Here is a 27,344-nt window from a genome sequence, read left to right on the forward strand (position 1 = left end):
AAGTGACAGGGAAATGGCCTGGGGAAAATCCCATGTATCCCTCAGCAGTGATATTTCCTTGTCTGAAAAGACATGCTCATCATATACAATAGTAACTTCTATTGCCACAAGCCCCCAAGCAGATAGCTAATCTGAAGCAGTTAAATTCTCTGGAAGGCATGGGAGACATTCTCATAGCAAACACCGAGCAATTCAAAATAAAAGACTGGTTCAAGCCCTCATCCAAATGCAAAAGGAAGCCTTAGTGCTTGGTTGACCTGTTTGGATTTAAGCAAACTATATTCCACACATAGGGATCTACTACTGAGCCCAATCCACCAAGCAACCAGCAAGAAAATGACTTTGTGCTCATCTCGTGGTTATAGCAGAATGAAAAACTGGACAATCATGAGAAACTTTATGTAAAAGTTTGGATATTTGCACTCAAGCTTGCTGTGGTTTGTAACTTGCTAATTTAAATTCTCTGGGTCTGTTTTATGTGAGATTGAAAACTTCTTGGGATAGGCTATAAACATCTGGTATGCAGGGATTTCTAAATGTAACGTAATATAAAACCAATGAAATGTCTGCCTGGTGTGGCTCAGTGGTTGAACGTTGACCTATGAACTAGAAGGTCATGATTCGATTCCCAGTCAGGGCTCATGCCCAGGTTGCGGGCTCAATCCCCGGGGTGGGGGGGAGGGGCTGTGCAGGAAGCAGGCAGCTGATCAATGATTCTCTCTCATCATTGATGTTTCTATCTCTCTCTCCCTCTCCCTTCCTCTCTGAAATCAATCTTATATAATAAAGAGGTAATATTAAAATTGACCATCACACCTTCGCACAAGATGGCCACCCCCATATGATCACAAGATGGCTGGCAGGGGAGGGCAGTTAGGAGCAACCAGGCCAGCAGGGGAGGGCAGTTGGGGGGAACCAAGCCTGAAGGGGACGGCAGTTGGGGGCAACCAGGCCTGCAGGGGAAGGCAGTTGGGGGCAACCAGGCCTGCAGGAGAGGGCAGTTGGGGGCAACCAGGCCTGCAGGGGAGGGAGGGCAATTGGGGGGGACCAGGCCTGCAGGGGAGGGCAGTTGGTAGGGACCAGACCTGCAGGGGAGGGCAATTGGGGGGGACCAGGCCTGCAGGGGAGAGCAGTTGGGGCGACAAGGTCAGCAGGGGAGGGCAGTTAGTCAGCGATCAGGCTGGCAGGGGAGTGGTTAGGGGGTGATCAGGCTGGCAGGCAGAAGCGGTTAGGGACAATCAGGCAGGCAGGCAGGCAGGCAAGCAGTTGGGAGCCAGCAGTCCTGGATTGTGAGAGGGATGTCCGACTGCCCACAGGGATTGGGCCTAAACCGGCAGTCGGACATCCCCCAAGGGGTCCCAGATTGGAGAGGGTGCAGGCTGGACTGAGGGACACCCCTCCAGTGCACAGATTTCATGCACCAGGCCTCTTGTAAAAATATATTTTGAAAAAAACTACCAATGAAATAAGATTACACACAAACATACAATGCCTTGTATGAATTAGTTCTTGTGTAAATCAGACAATACTATAAATCAGAGAAATTGTTCCATGTCAACTTTTTAGGTAATTAAAAAAAAATCTTTGATTATTCTTGAGATTATTTGAATTGTGTTTGGAGACATTTTTAATTGGCTTTGGAAAGTTAGACTAATAAAATACTGAGTTAATGAGTATTTTTGTTAGTTTATGATCATATATGGGATTTTGCTTATATGAAATTCTGAGATAGTGTCTGGTATTCCCCTGGAGGGAAGCTAGAAATTTTTTCTTTTTAGGCCACTGGGGTGCTAGTAAAATTGACATGGGGTAGTCTGGACCTGCATATTTAGGAACCAACTCCAGATGTTTAAGCAGAGGATAATAAAATAAATACATGCTTTAATAGGGCAATATATAGCATAGCACATTAAAATCTGTTATGGGAAAAAAATTGTTTTCCTATAAGAAGAAGATAAAAGGAAATCTAACTACATCAGAAATTACTATGACCCAGGAATTTTTCTTTTACTCTGCCTTAAAAGAAATTCTATCCAAGGGCTCATGTAAAGCAGTGTAAATTATATCCCTAGGAACCTATCTTGGTATCTAATATTATTCTTCCACTTCTGAGATAATTTTAATTCATAATTCTCCTTTGGGAAACATATCTGCCTTATCCTCTGACTGAGGTATGCCCCCCAGCTCTCTCATCTTAGTTACCAAACTATGATGAAAGCCCCCCTTTTTTAAACATTTTTTATTTTATTGATTTTTTAGCGAAAGAGGAAAAGAGAAATATTGATGTGAGAGAGAGAAACATCAATTGGTTGCCTCCTGTAGGCCCCCTACCAGGGACAGAGCCATCAACCCAGGCATCTGCCCTGACTGGGAATCAAACCCGCAGCCCTTTGGTACATGAGCCAATGCCCAACCAACTGAGCCACACTGGCCAGGGCTGATGAAAACACTTTCAATGTTAAATTTGTGACCAAATCTACCTTCCTTGAGGATTACATGATTTTATATATATTTTTTAGAAAGCTGTTCCAGAGTTTCATGAAATCCTTTGTAATTCTAGTTTCCTCGACTCAGATGTTGTCAAATTATTTTTCCTCCAGGACATGTTTTAACCTAAGCACAATCTGCATTTAATTGTGTTAGAATTGTGTTACTTTTATCAGGCCGAGGAAGGGGAAACACAAGGTAGGTCAGAGAGGAAATAGCTATGCTCCAAGCAAAAGCAGCCTTCCTACCTCCTGTAAATCCCACCCAGACCTCTCTGGCACTATGAAGCAAATACCACAATTTAGACCCAGACTGCCATATTTATTTAGGGAACTTCCCATTAGAAAAATGTTTTAATTCTTCCACATAGGGATACATTTTGTGAGAATAAAGGAAATAAGAATTACCTTATTTGAAAAATAAAGACAAGAAGGAGGAGGAGGAGGAAGAGAAGAAGAAATTACATCTGGAGTAGCAAAAAATAAGTAGCTAAGAATCAGGAATATCAGAATAAAAAGCTCAGAAAACACAAATATAAAAGAAGCTGGGCGTTGGGGGTGCTGTCTAAGTTAAAGCAGAAAAAAGTGCTATAAGAGTTTTTAAAAATTATAATGTACTTTAAAGACAAAGTACTTAAGGGCAGATGAAGAACCTCCTATAAATAATCATCAGAATCTGAATAATAAACTGAAATAGTTCCCTTGGTACACTGTAAAGTATGCAATTTTAATTATGTGATTTTTCTAGCTAATTTCTGCTTCAAAAACAGTAAAGTGCTTCTGCTTACAAGGTGGCAGAGATGAGAACTTTCTGAGCCTTTCATATGCACACTGTCATCAAAATTTAAATTAGCAGAAACATGCCTTTGAGTTAAGTCACAATTAGCCCTTAACCAGCGATTTTCAACCACGCGCCGTGGCACACGAGCGTGCCACAAGAATTTTTAAAATATGTAATACCTGACTATTTAGTCAGGGGCACTGACCGCTTTTCCCTTAGGTTGTCAAGTAAAAAGAAATGACAACAGCCAACACAATAATGGCTGCCTGGCGTGAATGAAAAAAAAAAAATTATATCTTTTTTTGTCAGATCAGCAAAAAGTAACATATTTTGTGATGTGCCGCAGAATGTTAGTAATTAGTTTACGTGTGCCGTGAGATGAAAAAGGTTGACATCGCTGCCTTATAGACAGATTTATTTACTGGGAATCCACAATGTGCCCAACACTGACAGCATACATGAAACAACAGTTTGCATTTGTAAAGCGCTTTTTCCTTTTCAGGTTCTCACAAATAACATTTTAAAACAAACTATGTTTTTCAGCATTAACTGCACATGCTTAAGATATGCATTATTTATAAATTGGTCCTACAAAGGAAAGTTTTAGCTGTTAAAAGACAAAATGCATATCCAGTCATACTTGTGTATATATGTGTATATATGTTTTACATAGTTATGTATGGAAGTCAATCAACAATGATAAATACAAACAGGTTGTCTGACAAAATAAAACAACAATTTTCGGGGAATGGAAATGGCACATTTGGCAGAAGATGTGCACAAATAATTAATTACTTTAGCACAATAAAGATATTCTCTTAATACTAGAGTGTCTTATAAGAGGATACTCATTACTTCCTAACCATCTGTCATCACTCCTCCCCCAAAAACTAATTAGGGTTTCATCCAATCACACATGATAAATCATGCAAATGTGGATGGCAAAAAACAGTTGAAAGTAGTTAATATTATAACACCTTGTATTTTAAAAATCACAGGCTTCAAAACTAGCCTTTCCCATTCTAATAACTAACCTGCTTATTTTTCTGATCCTTCCCTGATTAATTATTAGATAGCAAACTTACAAAATTAACACCTAAACAAGAACAAACTTACAGGTAGTAGAGCTTTCCTGCAGCGGGAAGCTCCCTTTTCCGGTAATCTATCCCAGAGTCCAGCTGGACCGTATTGCAGTACTCCTACAACCAAACACAGATGACATCTTTTTAACCAAGTGGTGGCTTAGAATTATAATCTTTCTGCTATCTTATTTTTTTAATTTTTCTAAACAAAATAATGAGTTTAGGACAACAATAGCACTCATGTAAGAATCACAAAACTTGAATATTAAATATACTGGTATATCAAGCCAAAAAAAATCAGTTTAAAAAATTAAGATTTGCAGCATGCCTTCCTGAAACTTTGTGAAAACAATGCTGTCGGCAAATCCCCCATGTAACTGTTTCACATTTTTTTAAAAATCCCGATTTCTATTATCCAGTAGTAAGAAGCTAGAGACTATCAAAAAGAATAACTCATGGGTCTTTATAGTCACAATAGAGAGAGACAGTCTAAGCAAGTTGGGCCAGAATGTTAGCATTCACATTTTAAACCAGATTACCATGCTCAAGTGATGCTATATGTACTCCTGCCCTTTACTTCAAAATGCTTCTGCCCTTGACCTTAGTTCCCTCTCCAGCCATCAAAGTCTTCAGAGCTCTTTCCTGCAGTGAGCACCTCCCTCCAACCTGAGTCAGCCTGTGCCACTGATGTCCTTCTCTCCTCCCAATTATTCTTCCCTTTCTATGCTCTCCTCCCCAGGGTGCTTGTGTGTATGGACACATCGCACACACCCTAAAACTATTAATACAGAAGCATATGAACTTTTGCTACATTTATCTTGGTCAGTTGGCTTTATTTTGAAAGGTATATATATCAGATAGATAGATACAGATAGTTATTCAGTCCAAATGGTGAGCAAGAGATTTCAAAACAATTCAAGAAATATTTACAGGCTGATCTTTTCATTTTCATTCAAAATGAAAATTGCTTTATGAAAATTCATGAGGAAAAATTGTATTTTAACAACTTCACTACTCTTACTAGTATTAATGAAAAACTGCATTTTGGGGCCAAGGTGATTGTGGCGAATTGTATTTTCCAAAGATGGCTGCAATAATCTCTCCATCCCAGCATGTTGCGCCGTTGACATCCCAGCCATCAAGAAGTTGGATCTGTGTTCCCCTCCCTTGAATCCTGTAACTGTGGTGAAAATGATGTTATGCAATTTACTAGATGACATTCAAGGCAGCTTTTACTTGGTGGCTGGAACACTTCTCTTGAACCCTGAACTGTCAGTAAATATCAAACTGTGTGGAGGCAACAGTGCCCTGAGAGAGCTTAAAGTAGCCCATACCATAGCCAACCTGGAGAGGCCTGAGATGACATGAACAGAGAGGTGTCTGACCAGTCCCCAGCTGTTCTAGTTGTAGCCACTAGGGTACTGAGGGAGCCAGAATTGCCAGCTGAGGGTTTCTCAAATTCCTGATCCACAAAAACCAGGAGAGATAATGAAGTAACAGTGTCATAAGCCTCTAAATTTTGTGGTCATTTGTTACGCAGCAATAGATAATCAGAACAGTAATATCTGGGCACACGTGAGATGTAGCAATATCTTCCTCCCTGAAATTGCATCCTGGGGTATACAGCTATGCAAGGACTATGGGCTGTTTCTCATCTGCACTACAGGGAAGAGACTGTACACAGTGGCAGTGAATGTGTTTCCCCTCCTCCCACCCTGCAGCTGCTACAGATTCAGGGAAGTAAAATAGGGTGATCAACCATCCCCCTGGGACTGAGGGGTTTTTCTGGATGCAGGACTTTCAGTGCTAGTTCAGGACAGTTCTGGGCAAACGGGGACAGTTCATCACCCTAGGAATGAAGAGCCAGAAGTCTTGGCTGGAAGGCTGAAGTAGGTACGACAGTTTGATTTATATAGTTGAACCTTAAACAGCAAGGGTGTTAGGGGTACTGATCCCAGTCCAAAATCCACATATAACTTTTGACTCCCCAGAAACTTAACTACTAATAACCAACTGTTGACTGGAAGCCTTAACATAAACATAAATAGCCAATGGACACATATTTTGTAAGTTATATGTCACATGCTTTACTTTTACAATAAAGTAAGCTACAGAAAATCCTATCTAATAAAAGAGTAATATGCAAATTGACCATACCTCCACTATACCCACAAGCCACACCCACCAGCCAATCAGGAGCGAGTGTGCAAATTAACCTAACCAAGATGGCTGCAGCCACAGAGCGAGCAGGAGGCTTGGGTTTTGCCGGCAATGGAGGAAGCCAAACTTCCCGCACACCCTGACTGGCCCTGGACTCCACTCAAGGCTACAAAGTTTCAATTATAGAAGATAAATAAATCCCAACAAAAATGGCTGTGGCCACGGAGTGAGCAGGAGGCTTGGGTTTCCCGGTGATGGAGGAAGCCAAGCTTTCCGCCTGCCCTGGCCTGCCCTGGCTTCTGCTCAAGGCTACAAAGTTTCAATTGTAGAAGGTAAATAAATCCCTGATACCAGGGCCTCCGCTTGGGTCGCCGGGGGGTGTGGCTGGCCTGCAAACCACCACAGGCCCCTTGCCCAGGCGGCCCCATGCCCCAAGGGAACCCCCACCCTGATCCAGGACACCCTTCAGGGCAAACCAGCTGGCCCCCACCCATGCACCAGGCCTCTATCCTATCTAATAAAAGAGTAATATGCAAATTGACCATCACTCCAACACACAAGATGGCTAACTCCATGTGGTCAAAGATGGCCAGCAGGGGAGGGCAGTTGGAAGGGACCAGGCCTGCAAGGGAGGGCAGTTGGGGGTAATCAAGCCTGCAGGGGAGGGCAGTTGTATGTTTGTGTGTAATCTTATTTCATTGGTAGTTTTTTTCCAAAATATATTTTTACTAGAGGCCGGTGCATGAAATCTGTGCACTGGAGGTGTGTACAGCTATGCAAAAACTCAGCCCAGCCTGCACCCTCTCCAATCTGGGACCCCTTGGGGGATGTCCAGGCTGGCAGGGGGGCAGTTAGGCATCAATCAGGATGGCAGGGGAGTGGTTAGGGGGTGATCAAGCTGGCAGGCAGAAGCAGTTAGGGGCAATCAGGAAGGCAGGCAGGTGAGCAGTTGGGAGCCAGTAGTCCTGGATTGTGAGAGGGATGTCTAACTACCCACCAGGATCGGGCCTAAACCAGCAGTCGGACATCCCTCGAGGGGTCCCAGATTGGAGAGGATGCAGGCTGGGCTGAAGGACACACACACCCCCCCCCCGTGCACAAATTTCGTGCACCGGGCCTCTAGTGTTATTAAGAAAATCATAAGGCCTTAGCTGGTTTGGTTCAGTGGATAGAGCATCAGCCTGCAGACTGAAGGGTCCCGGGTTCAATTCTGGTCAAAAGCACATGCCCAAGTCATGGGCTCGATCCCCAGCAGGAAGTGTGCAGGAGGCAGCCAATCAAAGATTCTCTCTCATCATTGATGTTTCTATCTCTCCTTCGCCCTTCCTCTCTGAAATCAATTTTAAAAAAAGAAAGAAAATCATAAGGAAAAGAAAATACAGTTACAATGTTTATTGAATAAAGTCCACTTATACAAAAGGATCTAGTTCAAACCCATGTTGTTCAAGGGTAAATTGTACATTAGCAATTGTGGATTTGATTAGTATAAAATAATCCCCAAGTAGAAGCTGGTCCTCTGAGGAAGCCTCCAAAGCTGAACTTTTGAACGCCATATGTGAAGAACAACCCCTGAACCTAACAGAATCCCGGCACACTATAGTGCTTGCCCTGAGCAGCCAGTTGGCCTCCTCATACAGACATTCCTAGCTCATCATTATTCCATGTTGCTCAAACCTACTTCTCAGGCCTCACTCTCAGGACTCAGGCCCTATAACCCATCTCACCAAAAACTCAAAAATAAAAGTAAAACACTCTTTTGCCCAAATACATGCATTCCACTCTCTCCTAGCTTCAGACGACCTATAAAAATACCAATGGCATATTTCACAGACCTAGAACAAACTCTCCAAAAATTCATATGGAATAAAAAAAAGACCCTGAGTAGCTACAGCAATCTGAGAAAGAAGAACGAAGTTGGAAGGATCACAATACAAGATATCAAGCTATATTACAAAGCCACTATTCTCAAAACTGCCTGGTACTGGCACAAGAACAGACATATAGACCAATGGAACAGGACAGAGAATCCAGAAATTGACCCAAGCCACTATGCTCAATTAATATTTGACAAAGGAGGCAAGAACATACAATGGAGTCAAGACAGTCTCTTCAATAAATGGTGTTGGGAAAATTGGACAGATACATGCCAAAAAAATGAAACTTGAACACCAACTTACACTATACACAAAGATAAACTCAAAATGGATAAAGGACTTAAACGTAAGATGGAAAACCATAAAAATCTTAGAAGAATCCATAGGCAGCAAAACCTCAGACATATGTCATAGCAATATCTTTACCAATACAGCTCCTAGGACAGGGGTGGGCAAACTTTTTGACTCGAGGGCCACAATGGGTTCTTAAACTGGACCGGAGGGCCAGAACAAAAGCATGGATGGAGTGTTTGTGTGAACTAATATAAATTCAAAGTAAACATCATTACATAAAAGGGTACGGTCTTTTTTTTTATTATTTCAATAGTTTTATTCATTTCAAACATTTTAACAAGAAGAATGTAAACGCTAATTATTATAATTTGAAACTTCAAAAAATGGAGGAATCATAGCACAATAACATACCTTATATTGAAGATGGCAAAGGCAAAATAAAATTGCCTAACAAAGGAAAGGTACAAAAGCCTTTCAAATTAAACTTAAATATAATAAAATAATTTAAAACTAAAACAAATAGAAAAGAACAAAATGTGTAAACAGTAAATTAAACATTTTCTTTAGTGCAACTTCCAAATTATGCCCAGGACGTAGATGTAGATGGCAATGTAGACTGGGTTGAAAGGTTTTTGGTCTTTAAAACATCAACTTCAGTGGGAACAGTGTTGTTGGTCTCCTTCTTAGCTAATGCTCTGATACTGTGCTCTCCAGGGGCGTGTCTCCGTACATCACCACAATAACGTGTCTATGCATTTCCAGGGTGATGTCCGAGGACGCGTCCGCGGGCATTACAAGGAGCCTCTGGAAGATTGAGAGGTTGTTCCTTCTACTGAATGGGCGGATATAAATCTGCCCACTCAGAAGAAGGAGCTGCGGCCGTGTTTCCCGACGTTGCCATGTTAACACTGCTGCTGGTGAAGGAGCGGAGGGGAGAGCAAGAGAACGCTCCACTCTTTCGGCTCTGCGGGCCGGATAGAACAGCCGAACAGGCCGGATCCGGCCCGCGGGGCCGTAGTTTGCCCACAGCTGTCCTAGGACAATGAAAACTAAGGAGAAAATAAACAAATGGGACTACATCAAAATAAAAACCTTCTGCACAGCAAAAGAAACCATCAACAAAATAACAAGAAAGCCCACTGCATGGGAGAACATATTTGCCAATGTTATATCCCATAAGGGCCTAATCTCCAAAACTTATAGGGAACTCATACCTCTTAACAAAAGGAAGATACACAATCCAATCAAAAAATGGGCAAAGGACCTAAATAGACACTTTTCAAAAGTGGACATACAGAAGACCAAGAGACACATGAAAACATGCTCAAAGTCATTAATTATCCAAGAGATGCAAATCAAAACAACAAGTAGGTACCATCTCACACCTGTCAGAATGGTTATCATCAACAAATCAACAAACAACAAGTGCTGGCAAGGATGTGGAGAAAAAGGAATCCTTGTGCACTGCTGGTGGGAATGCAGACTGGTGCAGCCACTGTGGAAAACAGTATGGAGTTTCCTCAAAAAATTAAAAATGGAACTCCCATTTGACCCAGTGATCCCACTTCTAGGAATATATCCTAAGAAACCAGAAACACCGATCAGAAATGACATATGCACCACTATGTTCATAGCAGCACAATTTACAATAGCTAAGATTTGGAAACAGCCTAAGTGCCCATCAGCAAATAAGTGGATTAAAAAACTGTGGTACATCTACATAATGGAATACTATGCTGCTGTAAAAAAGAAAGAACTCTTACCATTTGCAACAGCATGGATGGGCCTGGAGAGCATTACGCTAAGTGAAATAAGCCAGTTGGAGAAAGAAAAATATCACATAATCTCACTCATTTGTGGAATATAATGAACAACATAAACTCATGAACAAAAATAGATCCAGAGACAGAGAATCATCAAACAGACCATCGAACTTCAGAGGGAAGGCAGAGGAAGGGGGGAGAGGGTAAGAGATCAACAAAAGGACTTGTATTAATGCATATAAGCATAACCAATGGACACAGACACTAAGGAGGTGAGGGCATGTGCAAAGGTGGGGTGGACGGGGAGAGGTCAAAGGCGGGGGAAAGGAGACATATGAATACTGTATGTAATACTTTAAACAATAAAGAATTTTAAAAAATAAAGAATAAAAGGTATAGTCATATATCTCTCTTCTTCTCAGCCTTGAGTAAAGTACTAAACCTGGGAAAAAATACTTCCTCTCCCTTGCCCATGCTATAATTGTGGGTGCTCAGTCATCCAGTACAAAGAAAGGAGAGGCACTTGCTAATAGCACCTCTCTCTCTCTCTCTCTCTCTCTCTCTCTCTCTCTCTCTCTCTCTCGCTCTCTCTCTCTCTGCTGGAAATCTGTCCTGGTATGTAAGGACCAATTATTCATAAGCTACTTGTACCACAGACAATATCTTACGTAATAATAGACAAACATGTAAATTGACCATACCTCCGCTATGCCCACAGCCAATCAGGAGTGAGTATGCAAATTAACCCAACAAACATGGTGGGTTAATTTGCATATGCAGGCAGGGAGCGGGAGGGAGCTACAGGAGCGGTGCTCTGGCCAGGAGAAAGGACTTGCAGGCTCCCGGGTGGCCGGTAGCGAAGCCAGGGGAAGGAAGGCCTATTCTTGCATGAATATCGTGTAATGGGCCTCTAGTAATAAATAAAATAAATAGTACAGCAATATGTTCATATATTTCCCAATGTTCTCTTTCTTTTAAACCACAATTTATCTTACATGGCTCAATATTCCTAATTTAGTCAACATTTTTTTCTTCTCTTTTTTTCTATTAAAAAAAACAAGGTTAATGGAAGCTATACAAGCTTCAGTTTCACTTTCTGGGTAACTTACTTCCCTCTCATATGAGTAATTAAGTCCTACCAAATGATTGCATTTGTACATTCACTAATCACCACCCAGGAATACCTAATCAGCAGCAAAGGAACTGTATCCAAAAGCCCTTAAATGTTAGCTCATAATTGTCTGGAAAATAATAATACTCGGTTTATATTTAAAAAATAAATAAACCTCCAATTTTCAGATTTTATTCACTCAAACCAGAGTCTTCAAAACACTTTGCAGAAGGTTGTAGGAGGGTGAACGCTAAGCTATTTCCAAGTTGAGGATAATCTAGTCAAAGGAGCATGATCTCTTACGTAATTTCCTAATTTCCAGGAATATTACAAGACCTGTGACCTCTTATCATCATCCAATTCAAATGCATAAAACTAATCAGCCAGCAAACAAAATTTATTTTAAAATAGTTTATTTATGTACACAAAGGACAAATACAATTACACACTCTAAAAATGAAATTAGGAAGCTTGGGGAGAAAAAGGAGGGAGGTTAACACACCCCTGGGAGCACACTCAAGAGTCAAAGGCCTTTGACTTTGGAAAGAAAAATGTGCTACTAAAAGAAGCATATTCCAGCAGTTTGCATTTTCCTTAAGACCTATTGTGTGTATTTTTAGCAATTTTGAATAATACCATTAGAGTAATAACCATCTCACAAAATAGCTTTATATAGCTTCTACTCTGACTTTTCCCTTCCCAATTAGAACAAAAGAACAATAAATACTGTGGAGAAAAATCCTCTAAAACCACAATATATCAACGTCAACATAAACAAGAATTGAAATAATAAAGATCCAGTGTGGAGCATGCAATAATCTGTTGCAAATAAAGATTTGCCTACCTTAAATACTCTTTATTTTAAAAGTAATATTGCTTACTATAGAAAATTTGGAAAAAGAGAAAAAAGCCACCAACCACATAAATAAAAGTTTTATATCTTACCTAAGTGATTATATTAAATAGGGATTTAAAGAATCAAATTATTGAAGTTTTTTTTACAATATTCAACTGATTGGTTTTATACATTTTTTAAAATATGTTTTTGTTGATTTTTAGAGAGAGAGGAAGGGAAAGTGATAGATAGAAACATGGATGAGAGAGGAACATTATGGATCAGCTGCTTCCTGCAAGCCCCCTACTGGAGATCGTGTCCGCAGCCCCAGCATGTGACCTGACCAGGAATCAAACCGGCAACCTATTGGTTCCTGAGTGGATGCTCAACTGCTGAGCAACACCAGCTGGGCTATACATTTTTCATACGCAAAAAAGAAAAAAAAATTGATACTTTTCCTAGTTCCAAGAAATAAAATATTCAAATAGTGAAGATCTATCTTTTTACTGAATTCTTTAATAATGTATATTTTAAAATAAAAATGTGAAACATGCTTACTGTAAAAATTCAAATATTAAAAGTATGAAGGTAGAGCCCTGGCTAGTGTGGCTCAGTTGGTTGAGCTTCCTCCCATGTACCGAGAGGTTGCCAGTTTGATTCCTGGTCAGGGCACATGCCAGGGTTGTGAGCTTGATCCCCAGTAGGAGGCATGCAGAAGGCAGCCAATTGATGTTTCTCTCTCCCTTTCTTTCTAAAATCAGTAAAAAAATAGATATTTTTTAAAAGTATAAAGGTAAACGTGAAAGTATATCCCCTTCTCAGAAAAAGGTTGGCTTATAGCTTTATCCATCAAGTTTTTCCTACATACATAGAGATGATGATGATGATGATGATATAGATAGAGATAGATAGATAGATAGATAGATAGATAGATAGATAGATAGAAGATATATGATAGATAAGTTGGAATGTTATACACATAGTTCTAAGCTTAATTCTTTTTGATATCTTAAAAGTTCTATGAGATAAGTAACTTAGGATTTAAATACAGGTCAGTACATCTCAAACTAGATGACCATAAGTTTATAGAATTGGGTTTTCAACTCACATCTTGTAAATGAGGTTACATCCTTATTTTTTTGAGCATGACTATGATGTGGAACATTCCAATATTCCTCTAAAATAATGAGTTTCTGAATATGTCACCAAAAATATTTTCAAAGTTACTAAAAAAAAAAAAAAAAAGACAAAGCACCAGCTTGCAGCACCTGGTGGTGGCACACCTGCTCAAACTTAGCACAGAAGCCTAGCACAACAATTGTAGAATCTCTCTGTCAGTGTTTGAAACTCTGAGACAGAACCATGGCCCTTCAAACACACCACCACTCTCACCATCTATAAAAGGAAAGGTGGAACATCTGACCGTGGCAACTGCTATTGTGCTACCAGATGTCTTATTCAGAATCCCAATGACTTCCTTTCTCTTCAATTTCTAGAAAATTTGGGCTCTGTATTAAATCCAAAGTTATTTATCTCATAGAACTTTTAAGATATCAAAAAGCATTAAGCTTAGAACTATGTGTATAACATCCCAACTTATCTATTCTATCTATCTATCTATCTATCTATCTATCTATCTATTTATCATATATCTATCATCTATCTATCTATTATCATCATCATCATCCTTAGACTATTAGGAAGTAGGAAATTGTGGAGAACAAGAATCTATACTGACTTTGTCAACTAGGTCAAGATATTGGATGTCAACTAAGTCAAGACTTAATTAATTTGGATGATCTAAGATCCCAATTTGCACCCTAAATAGCCATGTGCCATGATGATGAGCAAGTCAGAATTGATAGTCTTATCCTTATACTATCCAATTATTTTGGCATAGGGGTAGAAAATAAAACAAAGAATCCTGCTGTTATATGAAGAGATGTTTCTGTTCATCAGAAAAGTGGTAACCTTTGAGTCATGGGATACTATAGAGTTTACGTGTTTTCTATTTGTTATACAGAAAATGCCCCACTGCCATTTACTCCAAAAGATAAATATTTAATCATGCTTATCTTTATAAAATTGTTACAGAAGAATAAAAATAACAACAGCTACCATTTATTGAGCACTTAATTTTTAAAAGTAGGGTTATTGGTCTCAATTTACCAATGCAATACTTGAGATTCAAAAGGATCACATACTCTGATCTCTTTTTCTCCAGAGTTATTTTGCTCATAGGGGGCAGAAGACCCGAACTCTTGTGCTCTTCGCCACTACACATACCTTCTATGTTCAGAATAAGACATAGTTCAAAGGTTCAAAAATTCCACCACCTATAAACATTTTGGTAATTATAATTTTGCAATAAGCTGTTGCTGACTTAATATGTACAAGCAATTCCTATATAATAAAGAGGTAATATTCAAATTGACCCTCACACCCTCACAAGATGGCTGCCTATGACCAGGTAGTCAGATCCCTCTCACAATCCTGGAACATCAGGCAGGCAGGCAGGGGGGTTAGTGAGGGATGACCAAACAACTGAACAAACAAGCTGCATGGGGCGACCAGGCTGGCAGGGGGGTTAGTGAGGGACGACCAAATGACTGAACAAGCAGGCTGCATGGGGCGACCAGGCTGGCAGGGGGGGCAGTTGGAGGCGATTAGGCTGGCAGGGGGGGGGGCGGCAGTGAGGGGTGACTAGGCCAGCGGGGGGTCAGTTGGGGGCAACCAGGCCAGCAGAGGGGGGCAGTTGAGAGTGACCAGGCTGACGGGGGGGGGCAGTAAGGGGTGACCAGGTAGGCAGGCAGGTGAGCGATTAGGGGCCAGTGGTCCAGGATTGTGAGAGAGATGTCCGACTGCCAGTTTAGGCCCAATCCCCGGGATTGGGCCTAAACTGGCAGTGCTATATCTCCCAAGGGGTCCCAGATTGGAGAGGGTGCAGGCTGGGCTGAGGGGAACCCCACACCGTGCACAAATTTCGAGCAACAGGCCTCTAGTCCTATATAATAAACGCCTAATATGCAAATTGACCAAACAGCAAAATGACAGGTGGAATGACTGGTTGCTATGATGTGCAGTGACCACCAGGGGGCAGACGCTCAATGCAGGAGCTACCCCTAGCCCACAGGCCACAGGCCAGCCAAGGTGGATGCTAGCCAGGGCCCCTCAATCACCCCGCTGGCCCTGATCACCAGCCAGGACTAGGGACCCTATCCATACATGAATTTCATGCACTGGGCCTCTAGTATCCAATAAAATTCCCAGAGCTTCATACCTCAACTCCACGTGATTTCTTGTCATTTATTAATACTCCATGTGTTCCAGAAGGGCTAATGTGGCTTCTTAAAAAATATCATCTTACTATTTGGAAATTCAGTTCCACCATTTAAATTTTAATGTTAGCTAATACACAAGTAAAGAGTAATTTGACAAAATTTAACAAATCTTTAATTGCATAGAACTTTTGACCTAGAAATTCCATTTCTAGAAATCTATCTTACAGAAACACTGACTCATGTGACTAAAAATCCATTTGTAAGTAGGTTTTTTAAAGCATTATTTAAAAAGTAAAAACTAGAATAAATCTAAGTATACAAAAATAGTTTAAAAATGATAGTTCAGCCTGGCCAGTGTGGCTCCGTGGCTGAGTGTTGATCTATGAACCAGGAGGTTGCAGTTCGATTCCCAGTCAGGGCACATGCCCGGGTTGCAGGCTCCATCCCCAGTGTGGGGCATGCAGGAGGCAGCCAATCAATGATTCTCTCTCATCATTGATGTTTCTTTTCTTTTTTTTTTTTTTAATATATTTTATTGATTTTTTACAGAGAGGAAGGAAGAAGGATAGATAGTCAGAAACATCGATGAGAGAAACATCGATCAGCTGCCTCCTGCACACCTCCCACTGGGGATGTGCCCGCAACCAAGTTACATGCCCTTGACTGGAATCGAACCCGGGACCTCTCAGTCCGCAGGCTGACGCTCTATCCACTGAGCCAAACCGGTTTTGGCATCATTGATGTTTCTATCTCTCCCTCTCCCTTCCTCTCTGAAATCAATAAAATATATATATTTTAAAAATGATAGTGCAGCCATACTGTGAAATAGAAAGCAGCCATTTAAAAAAAACAAGAGTTATATCTAATATCAAAAGGTCTCCAGGTTATTTCCAAGGGATAAATGCACAATTCAAAATGAAACTATTATCCCATTAATTTATGACATAACTACATGTTTGTGCACATAGACAGATGTATATATAAATGTGAAGAAAGCCGAAACCGGTTTGGCTCAGTGGATAGAGCGTCGGCCTGCGGAATGAAGGGTCCTGGTTCGATTCCGGTCAAGGGCATGTACCTTGGTTGCAGGCACATCCCCAGTGGGAGGTGTGCAGGAGGCAGCTGATCGATGTTTCTCTCTCATCGATGTTTCTAGCTCTCTATCCCTCTCCCTTCCTCTCTGTAAAATATCAATAAAATATATTTTTAAAAAAAGAGGCAGCTGATGGATGTTCTCTCCCATTAATGTTTCTAACTCTCTATCCCTCTTCCTTCCTCTCTGTAACAAATCAATAAAATATATTTAAATAAATAAATAAATGTGAAGAAAAATATTTGAAAAGATACATTTTTTCCAGCTTTCTATGAGCTCAGCTTTTTAGATTGCACATATAAATGATATCACATGGCATTTTTCATTTCAGTTTAAAGAATTTCTTTAAGCATTTCTTCAGAGGCAAATTTAGTAATGATAAACTTCCTCAGTTTTTGTTTACCTGGGGATAATTTTATTTCTGAAGAATAATTTGCATTTCCCTGATGAGTGATGTGTTGAGCATCTATACTTGTGCTTATTAGCCCATTTGTGTATTTCTTTTGTGAAGTGTCAGTTCATATATTTTGTTCATTTTTAACTTTTGAGGGGTCATTTTATTATTGAGCTGTAAGAACTCTTTATGTAATTTGAATACAAGTCCTTTGTCAGAGGAAAGTTCTGCAAGATATTTCTCCTCTGTGACTTGTATTTGTAGTTTCTGAATGGTGTCCTTTGAACAGCAAAATTTTTTAAGTTTGATAAAGTCTAATTTGATTTTTTTTAAAATAATCTTGTTTATAACTATACCACCAAAGCATAACTGCAGCTCCTATAAGCTATCATTTTTTCCCACAAAAGGAACTGTGAATTCATCTCCAGACTAACAGGAACTTCCCACCATATACGCAGCTTTACAATATCTATTGTTTTCAAAATCCAGTAAATTTATCCACAAGATTTTTCCTTCTTCTACACAAATAATCAGAGGTAAACAATAACTTTGCTATCTAAAAAAAGTATAACCATTCTATAAATACACGAAGTCTATAATGCATGTGATTCATTTATACTATAATCACAACTTCTGGAATAATAAAGAAAAACTAAGTCTCAATAAAATATTTAACTTAAAAAATAAGTAGTCTAGTTTCAGAGGCTTTCTTAATAAGACTTTTGGTATCCAGGAGAGCATTTATAAATATCCTAAACTCTGATTATGCTCTTTCATCATTGTATTTGCTCAACTTTTTGTCATTTCACTGTTCATTAGCACTTTTATCTGAAGATGAAAAGAGGAAGAGAAAGAAGATGAATTCAGTAAATCTTGCAACTTATTCTTATCTCTGATAAAAGATCTAAAGAGAAAATTCTAAGCTATTAGCTAAAACGAGATTTGGTTATCACTACATTTATCGTTGTGTATGACTAAAGCTAGATTAATAAGGTAGGTTATACCTTATAAAAGAAAGATAAAGAGTTCCTTATTGATAAAAGCAATTGAAAATATAATTAATTCTACCCAAAGACAGTAAAATAACATATAAATACAATGACTATGCAGTGTTAAAATGCACATGTGTGCATACATACGTGCATGCACGCGCACACACACACACACACACACACACACACACACACACACACTGTACAACATGGTTTGGTAGAAAGATCTCTCAATAAAAAACAGGAAATTTGGGTTGTAGACCTGGCTCTGCCATAGCTGGGTGATCTTAGGCAAGATTATCTTAGGCATGAGCCTCAATTGCCTCCACTATACAACAAAAAGGTGGGATAAATGTTTCTAAGGCTCCTTCAAAGTCTGACATCCTGTGAGTAAACACACACATACACTTTCATCTACAGGCAAAGCTAGTACTCACGAGCACACACCAGTACGGCACGACTGACTGTTCACAGTCCAGCATCTAATTGGTGTGTCAAAGCTGCACCAGTTGTTAAAGAGTTTGAATGATTATCCTTATTTCCAGGCACTCCCCAAATTATAAAATGTCTAATATGTATAACCCTCTGTTTGCATTCTGTCTTCCACATACAATGAGGATATTTCTCTTTGTTAAACAGGCTCTCCTAAGCTCTGGTTATAACTTAGAGTCCAGAACCTTTCCTACTACCTTTATTCTCTCAAAAAGAGTTTCTACAAATTCCTTGTTCTATATTTCAGCTCTCACTATTCATAACTTATTTAGTTACATGTCTGGTAACTTCTCCCACATACACTGGAACCATTTTTAGCTTTATTTTTCTGCCCTCCCCTTCTCCCTTCTAAGCCTTGTCCAGTTTTCCCAAGAAAATCCCCACTTCATACTAGTTGAGGCAAAACAAAATAATAAATATGATTATTAAACCCGTGATGGCAGTAATACATCCAAATAAAGAAAACAAAAGTCATAACAAAGTTCTTGTTGATTTTATATTTGTGTGTATATTTATTTGAAGAGGACATTGTTTTAACAACCTATATTTACTATTTAACACCGACTTAAAAATGGGAAGTGTAGTCTAGCTGGTGTTGCTCAGTGGTTGAGCATTAACCCATGAACCAGGACTTCATGGTTCCATTACTTGTCAGGGCACATGCCAGGTTGCAGGCTTGATCCCCAGTAGGGGGCGTGCAGCAGGCACCCTATAGATAATTCTCTTTCATCATTGATATTTCCATCTCTCCCTCTCCCTTTTTCTCTCTGAAGTCAATTTTTTTAAAAATGGGGGAAGTGTAGATAGTCAATAGGAGAGAATATTGTAATAAGAACCCCTAATATACAATACTTTCGAGGGAGAGAGAGAAGCTAAGTTCACTATAACAGAAAAAGATTTCTTGGATGTCTTGAAGCCTCAAAAACTTAGCCAAACTATTGTTTGATGTGCACAGAGTTTGTGTCTTCATGCTCAGATGTTGTTGAAACAGGAGACTTAAGTAATGTCAATGAATCCTACCAAGCACTATACATGACCTCTGGGGTAATTAGCAATCATTCAAAAGCAATAAGACTAAAATGTTCTATTCTTTATTACTGTCAGCTCTTATCTTGATCAGCATTTTAATAAAGATGGTTCGTTTCTAAGACAGTTTCATGAATCAGTCATAATTACATTCTGACATGCAGTGAATAGTAAAGCAAAACTAAATATCACTTCATCAACCTTTCTAACCTTTATGCAAGTATTAACTGTAAATAATTTTTACACAATCCTACAACAGAAAATCTGCATATTTCTTAGCTTTGTACATACTTTACCCCAAATGAATTTCCTGTGACCTATACCTGAAAAACACAATCAGCCATAATTATCCAGTTTTGTGAGATGTTCAGGTGTTGCCTTTCAGAGTTCAAATCAACTTCAAGAATAAAAGGCTACTTTATTCCACAAATGGCACAATATGCAAAATGGGTTAAGTAGCCAAAAGCATCTCAGAGCATTGTGGCTTGAAAGAAGTCTAACCAGAATCAAAACGTCAGAATAAAAATACATAAAGCATAGCAACACTTATAAAAATAGATTCATAGATTATACATTAAGAAATAGATCACTGATGACTACTGCAGTATTAATTAATTAAAATATGTCAAGAATATTAATTAGAGGGAAATCTAAGCACTTAAGTATGTGAAGGGTATATTTTTAAAAATATATAATTCCAAAATAGCTGATGGAAGACAATTTATCAAAACTATAAAACTTACTTACAGATAATATGTAAACTGTTTTAGCACCCCCCCAATACATAATTTACTTTAGAGCTTTGAAATAGCTAATTCTCTTTTTAAAAATGTTTTAGTCAAAGTGAACATAATTCAATTATCAGAATAAATTGATACTGCATTTTAGGTGATTTATTGTTTCAGGTCTTAGAAAATTTCAAAATAAATACAATGCTTTCTCAAGAAATAATTCTTGTCTTCCCAGTAGTACAGAGCATCCACACAGACCTAGGTTCCCAAACCTGAATTTTTACTATGTCTCTCAAATAAGTACAGTTTATGGTAAATCTACTGAGTAACATCTTTAAGCAAAGTGATTTCCATTTAAAAACTTAACCACAGAGAGATAGGAACATATTTACTTTGTGTAATTTCAATTGAAAACAAGTTATTTCAAAAATCTATATAAAAATCATTCCTTATGTGTTTTCTTACACATTTTATTATAAAATAACCTTCCTAGAATGTTACCGACCTGAAACAAAAAGAAATATAGCAAGCATCTTTTTCATCTGGGATTAAGAGCACAAAAATATATGTCTTTTCTGTGATAATTTTTGTTTAACTCTCTAGCTTTCGTGATCATCATCCCTTCCTCTTATTGGAGGTGCCAAAAAAAAAAAAAAAAAACAGTGTTGATTTAAGAAAACAGATTTCCCAGAAAGAAAAAGATCGTGATTAAGATTTAAACAAAAGCTAAAGATGGCTTCCCCTGAGCACTGATGAGGTCCGCTACCTCATTACTAAAGACTGAAAACTTGTGATGCATTTTGTTTCAAGAGAATCCAAAAGTCCTTGCTATAAAGCAGACAGGGGGGTGCAGAGTCCATTCACTCTTTCTGTACCACAACCATTATGTAAGAAGTATAAAACACTGCCTTTATGCTGCCAAGCCACAATGACTCTTCCTACATCAAAGGATTTTCACTACTAGGGTTTTTTCTTCAAAATTTATTCAAGCTAAGGGCAGAGAGACAACAATTCATACACGCTAATTATGTCTAATTATCTATTCCTTTTTCTGACCAGCTTCGGCCAGTGTTATTTGCTATCTGGATTTCTCACAACCTCCCTTTGCCCTGTCCATCCAGCCCAACAGGGAAGGCTTTGAAGAAAACAGTTGTGGCTTTTTAGAGTTTTCTCAATATAGAGTTCAAGCAAATTAAATAATTATTCTGTTAGTTTTGACACATTTGTGCTTTAAATATGAGGACCTCTTTGTTACTTTGGCAAATTCTTCACATCTCTTCATGGCTGGAATCATAGTAACACCCTCTCACACGGGAGTGTCTCCTCATGCTTTCTTTTCATGATCTAAGTGAAATGTTTATTGGATTAAAGTTCTTCTCTGCAGACCTTCATGGTGGCCTATGACAAAGAGCTTAAAAGTTCTATTAATTGGCTTGAGTTTTCAGGGAGGGGAAAAGAGAATTTTATTTCACATTACATCACTAGCCAAGGAAATTGCCACGTGTAATTAAACTAATTTATTTCATGAGTCAAACAAACAACTCATATTTAAGACACACTTCCTTTAAACCATTTCTGTCATTAAAGAATTGATTTCTTATAATTTAACCCAAAATACCTATGATTCTAAGGAAAAAGAATTCAAGACCTAAACAGTACATATTTTACATATAAGCAATAGCTTGCTATATTCCAGTTTGACACAAATATATAATTATATATTGTATATGTAATTAGACAAATACAGATTATAGTTATATATTTCATGAGAAATCTTTATTTTTATTTTATATAAGAAAACCACGCAAAAAATAGTCTTTTAAAAGGCATAAACCCAAAATTACTTTTCCATAGAAAGGCCCTGACTAATATTAGGTGCATATTCCTGGATGTAGAAAACAAGAATTGCATTTTAAATCCAAATCAAAAAATTTTTATTCTAGATATTTAGTGATTTCAAGGACACAGTACAAAAACACCATCACAAAGTTTAATGCCTGTTATTATAGCCGATTTTCTTAAATATATTTTTTTCAAACATGGATGAAATGGACTAGTTTATGACAATATATCCTTTAACCTAAAATTTGGTAATTATAGGAATGTTTTCTAAGAAAAAATACTGGTTTTTATATTTTAAAATATTAATTACTATAATGCAAATGAACAATTTAGTGGTTTGTGGGGGAAAGCCACAAGCCTTTTCAATTCAGGGATTCAGTCTACTACTTTTGTTCTGTCTTTTACATCTTTCAATCTTATGTATTAAAAAGCCAACACGTAAGTAAAGACATTATCACACTAACAAGGGTTAATCCTTGCTAGGCTGCCTCAGGTGACAACACAGTGGAGGTCAATGGGCTGACACTGACCTCAAAGACTGATTCTGATTATTTAGCCCTGTGAAAGCTCTAGCATTGAAAGTTATAACGAACAAACTGACAAATCAATTTCACCAATGAAATGAAAACTGCTTCAGGAAAAAATGGCAAATACACATTTAGCAAGTGCAGGTGGCTGGACAAATGCTGAACACTGAAGCATTTTATCTAAGGATTATAAACAATGTTTCTAAAGTTTATAACTAGAGATCACACCATGGGAATAGTCTCAGAGTTCACTATATGTATAACATTCCTTTTAAAAAATCCCTGAGGAAACAAAAACACAAAGGCTAATACGTGGCTTTTTAAGTTTTAGAGAAAGGATGCATAACAGCTGAAAAACTTTAACAACCAAGTAGAAGAAATGAAGTAATAACTTGAACATTAAGCAAATATTATAAAAGTAGTAATAATACTAACATAACTGTTACTGCCTTAGATTATAAAGTATTTTTATATGTTGCATATTTAAACCCAATAGATGTTAAACCAAATCAGATTATGATGTTTTTCAAACGGACCACACTTTATCAAGAAAAAGAAAACTTCATATTTATAAGAGTTAATACTAGTATCCTATTTTCCCTAATTTCATCATCTAAATGGCATTCATCGGAGAGAAAATTATACTGTAGAATGCCTTGTCAGTTACTTTTGACCAGTTTATTGCTATCATTTCAGTAATCTATTAATAACCTAACTAATTTAATTTTAAACAGAAATCTTGAAAACTTAAGAAAAAGATAGCTTGCTAAAATGTTACTGTGAAATAGAATGAAAGTGCTACATTACTGATCACAGAATCTATCACTGTATGGCAAAAACACTACATACAATATTGTACAGGAACATTTCTCATGGGGCAATTATTTTAGATTGGTCCATACTGTTGAACTAATTTTAAAAAGCATAAGGAGAAAGTTAATAAAATTCACATGGAGAATTTTTTTTTACTCTAAAAATTATGAATAGCACTTATCTCCCTCAGGACTCATTATGGAATGAATCAAACAAAAAGTGATAGAGTGAACAGATAGATTTTTACCCAAATATAAGATACCTGTCCAAAATACCATGGAGTGCTAAAACTTGATCAGATGGGAATAGCAATGCTTGTCAGGCAACCCATTTATAAGAAGGCCAATAATAGTAGCTAGTTGAAATTAACTAAGAATCTATCCTGATCAAAATATCAATTGGCCCTCTTTTCCTTTCACAATAATTTTAAATAATGTTTACAATATAATGAGGTTGTGTTCAATATATATTATTCAATGAATATACATTTAAGATATTCTTTTTAAATGAAACTCAAGATATTTCTAAGAAAGTTGATCCTAACAAAGCTTTATTTCTCAAGTTACAGAATTATTTGAAATTGATACTAAACCACCCTCTTATTTGTTGGTTCGCCAAGTTTCTTCCCTTCTATCAACCATTAACCAGCAATCTCTTAAAATGCTTTCTCCAATACAAACTAAGGAAATCTTTGCTGAGACATGATTTCCATCACTGTACTCTTTAGTTAACTCAATTACAGAAGTTCACACTTATGAAAAAAATTTTACTGTCTGACTTACAGACCAGAGTAAGACAACATTTAATCAGAATCAATGACCACCACCAATGTTTTCTTACTATAACATTTCATTTATAAGTTATTAATTTGACTGGTGGTATAAAATGTTAAAGTAGTTTGCTCAGGAAGCTTCATGAGGACTATAATTCTTGAATTACCATATATCCAAAAATATAATCTGCAACCTTAAAGTTTCATAACAGCCTAGCTAATAAGAGGGCACATAGGCAAGGAGGAGGGGCCAATGGGGGGGGAGTAATGGGGACATCTGTAAAACTTTCAACAATAAAGATAACTTTTTAAAAAGGGCACTTCTTTTTAATTTAAAATTTTTTAATTTAAATTTTTTTAATTTAAATTTTAATATCGTAAAAACTATTCTAGTCTATCCTATTCTAGTATCCACTTGTGGTGTACAAGTCTCAGTCCAGCTTGATTTTTTTTCTCCATGGATTTTTCTTCTATGTAATTATAGGATTCTTTCTTTATCCTTGAAGTTCAGTTGTGCACCAGAAAAAAGGTATTATTTTTCCATTTTATATTTGTGTTCTGTTTTAGAAATATGAGTGATGTGAATGCTTTATCTCTGTTGCCTGCTTCCCATATCTAGCACCTTCTCTGTAATAATTTTAATCTCTATTCTATTTTTTATCCTCGACTATTCATTTTGTGTGATTTGTTTTATAAGTCTGGTCTCTTTATAACTGATTTTGTTTTTATCAGTGTTGATTCTTTAACTTGATTTTTCTAAAATGTTTTTCACTTTTTTAAAGGGTTCACCCTGTCTGTAAGATTCATCTAATCTTGCAGTTATTTCATCCCTAATCTCTTATTTCATTAGAACTATAACTTCTTTAAGTTCTTTTAAAATATAGAATAGTTTTATCTAAAAAAAAGTCTCCCATTTCCTGAGTGAGTTCTTCCAAAGTATATTCTTCATGTGCTTCTACCTATTAGTTCATGTCTGCTTTTGCTGCTTCCTTCCTGCATCTGCCATTCCATTTCTTTTCATAATAGCCTCTATACATAGGACACATGAGAAATCCACTTCACTTTTTGCTGATTTCTCAACTTTGTTGTTTTTTTGTTTTGTTTTGTGTTTTTTTTTGCTCAGTTAATCTGTTTAATTATAGGCACACAGGGAGCTGCAGGCTGAGACAAGTGGGGACTTCAAGCCACACATTCCTCAGTTCTTCACTCGCCCTGCCAGGAGGCTGGGGGGCTGGAAGGCAGTCTGCTCGGCGGAGGAAGTAGAGATAGGAGGCTGAGGGTACCTCAGCGCCAGGCTTGGTATTGCAGGCACTCTCTGTAGCACAGCCTCGAGTGGCAAACCTGGTGTTGATGATACCAGCCTGCACTTTGCCAGTGAAGTAGATGCAGTGGGTTTACTGGCCAACACAGCGGGCTGCCTGGGTCCCTGGGCATGTCTCCTGAAAGGGTAAGATGCAGGCAGGACACTGGAGGCCATTCTCGGGAGGAGGCACTGAGCTGCGACTGCAGCCGTCACTCTGGCAGCAGTGCGTGTTGGACACCATGTAGTCCTTGAGGCCCATGGTGGTGGACACGAAACCCGAGTAGCAGTCGCTGAACTTCATGCAGGCCTTGTAGCTGCTCACTGAGTGGTGGCCCTTGGTGCTCGACTCCCCCACGATGGCCACGCAGGCGTCCTTGCCGGCCTCGCAAGTCTTTATTTTTCCGCTGCACATGGGCCCGGAGCCCCTGCACACCTCACAGCTCAGCGGGCACCCGAGACCCAGCAGGGTGCCGAGCAGTGTGAAGGCCAGCGGGAAGGTGCTCGGTGTCATGGACGGCCTCATGGTGTGTATTAATTTCTCAACTTTGAATATGGGTAGTCCTATCTAGGTGTGCTGATTTTCTAAGAAGGATAGGCTAAAATTTACCTTCTAAAAAGAGTTATTATTATTAAAACTAGAGGCCCAGTGCATGAATTCGTACACAGGTGGGAACCAGCCAGCCCAGCTCCAATCGGGGCAGATCGGGGCTGGGCCTGTCAGGAGGAGGAGATGGCGGGAGGTTGGCCGGCCGGCCTGCCCCGATCAGGGCCTGATCAGGGATGGGCTGGCTGGAGGAAGGGACTGCGGGCAATTAGACGGTGGGCCCCGCCCCCAATTGGGGTTGGGAGGCCAATTTGGGACCAGTGGCCTCGGGGAGGGGCCATGGGTGGCTGACCAGTCAGCCCTGCCCCTGATCGGGGTGGGGGGGCCAATATGGGGTGGGGCCTGGTGGGGGGAGGGGCTGCAGGAGACTGGCCAGCTGGCCCCGCCCCCTATTGAGGTGTGGTGGCAATCAGGAGCGGAGCTGGCCAGGGGGAGGGGCTGCGGGCTGATCAGGGTGGTGGGGGCCCATCAGGGGTGTTGCCAGCCGGGGGGAGGGGCTGCAGGAGGTTGGCCACCCAGCCCAAATCCCTATTGGGGTGAGGGGGTGTGATCAGGAGCGGGCCGGCTAGGGGGAGGGGCTGTGGGCCTACTGTGGTGGGACTGGCTGATGAGGGTGGGGCTGGTGGGGGTGGGGGGGACAGGGAGGGGGCAATTGGCCGGCTCTTGATCAGGGTGGGAGAGTCCAATCAGGGGCAGGCCGGCAGGGAGGAGAGGCTATGAGGTTGGCCAGCTGGCTCCACCCCCTGATCAGGCTGGTTCGCTGGCCACTATGGGTGTCATAGCAACCGGTCGTTATGGTTGTTATGGTCACTGGCTTTTTATATATATAGATAATACAAGATTGAGCAATCTTAGAATAAACTAAAAAGGAAAATTTAAATTATTTATAATCTTATTATTCAGAAATAATTCTATTTACATTTTCGGATACGTATTTCCAGTATTTTTCCATGCATGTGTATTATTTCCATAGTTGAGAAAGTAACAGATATACACTTGCATCACATTTTTTTCACTTACATTATCTGTAAGCATTACACTACATTATCAAAAGCATTTTGAGCCGAAACCGGTTTGGCTCAGTGGAT

At 39.0% G+C, this 27,344-nt stretch overlaps 1 protein-coding gene and 1 pseudogene across 6 annotated transcripts in view; both read right to left on the bottom strand.

Moving 5' to 3' along the window:
- The window catches only part of AFG1L (AFG1 like ATPase), a 180,525-nt gene that overhangs the window by 60,293 nt on the left and 92,888 nt on the right, over positions 1 to 27,344 (bottom strand). For 4 of the 5 annotated variants that reach the window (XM_080664233.1, XM_080664236.1, XM_080664237.1 and 1 more), the window contains one exon: positions 4,384 to 4,466. The exons of the other annotated variant lie outside the window; for it this stretch is intronic. In XM_080664233.1, coding sequence (XP_080520359.1) covers positions 4,384 to 4,466 — 83 coding nt within the window. The remainder of the gene's footprint in view (positions 1 to 4,383; positions 4,467 to 27,344) is intronic. 5 annotated transcript variants of the gene reach the window in all.
- Positions 25,486 to 26,175, bottom strand: LOC308245919 (phospholipase A2 inhibitor and Ly6/PLAUR domain-containing protein-like; annotated as a pseudogene). Its single transcript has one exon. The product of its transcript is annotated as a phospholipase A2 inhibitor and Ly6/PLAUR domain-containing protein-like (transcript).

Source organism: Plecotus auritus, assembly GCF_963455305.1.
Source record: "Plecotus auritus genome assembly, chromosome: 4".
Classification (NCBI taxonomy): domain Eukaryota; kingdom Metazoa; phylum Chordata; class Mammalia; order Chiroptera; family Vespertilionidae; genus Plecotus; species Plecotus auritus.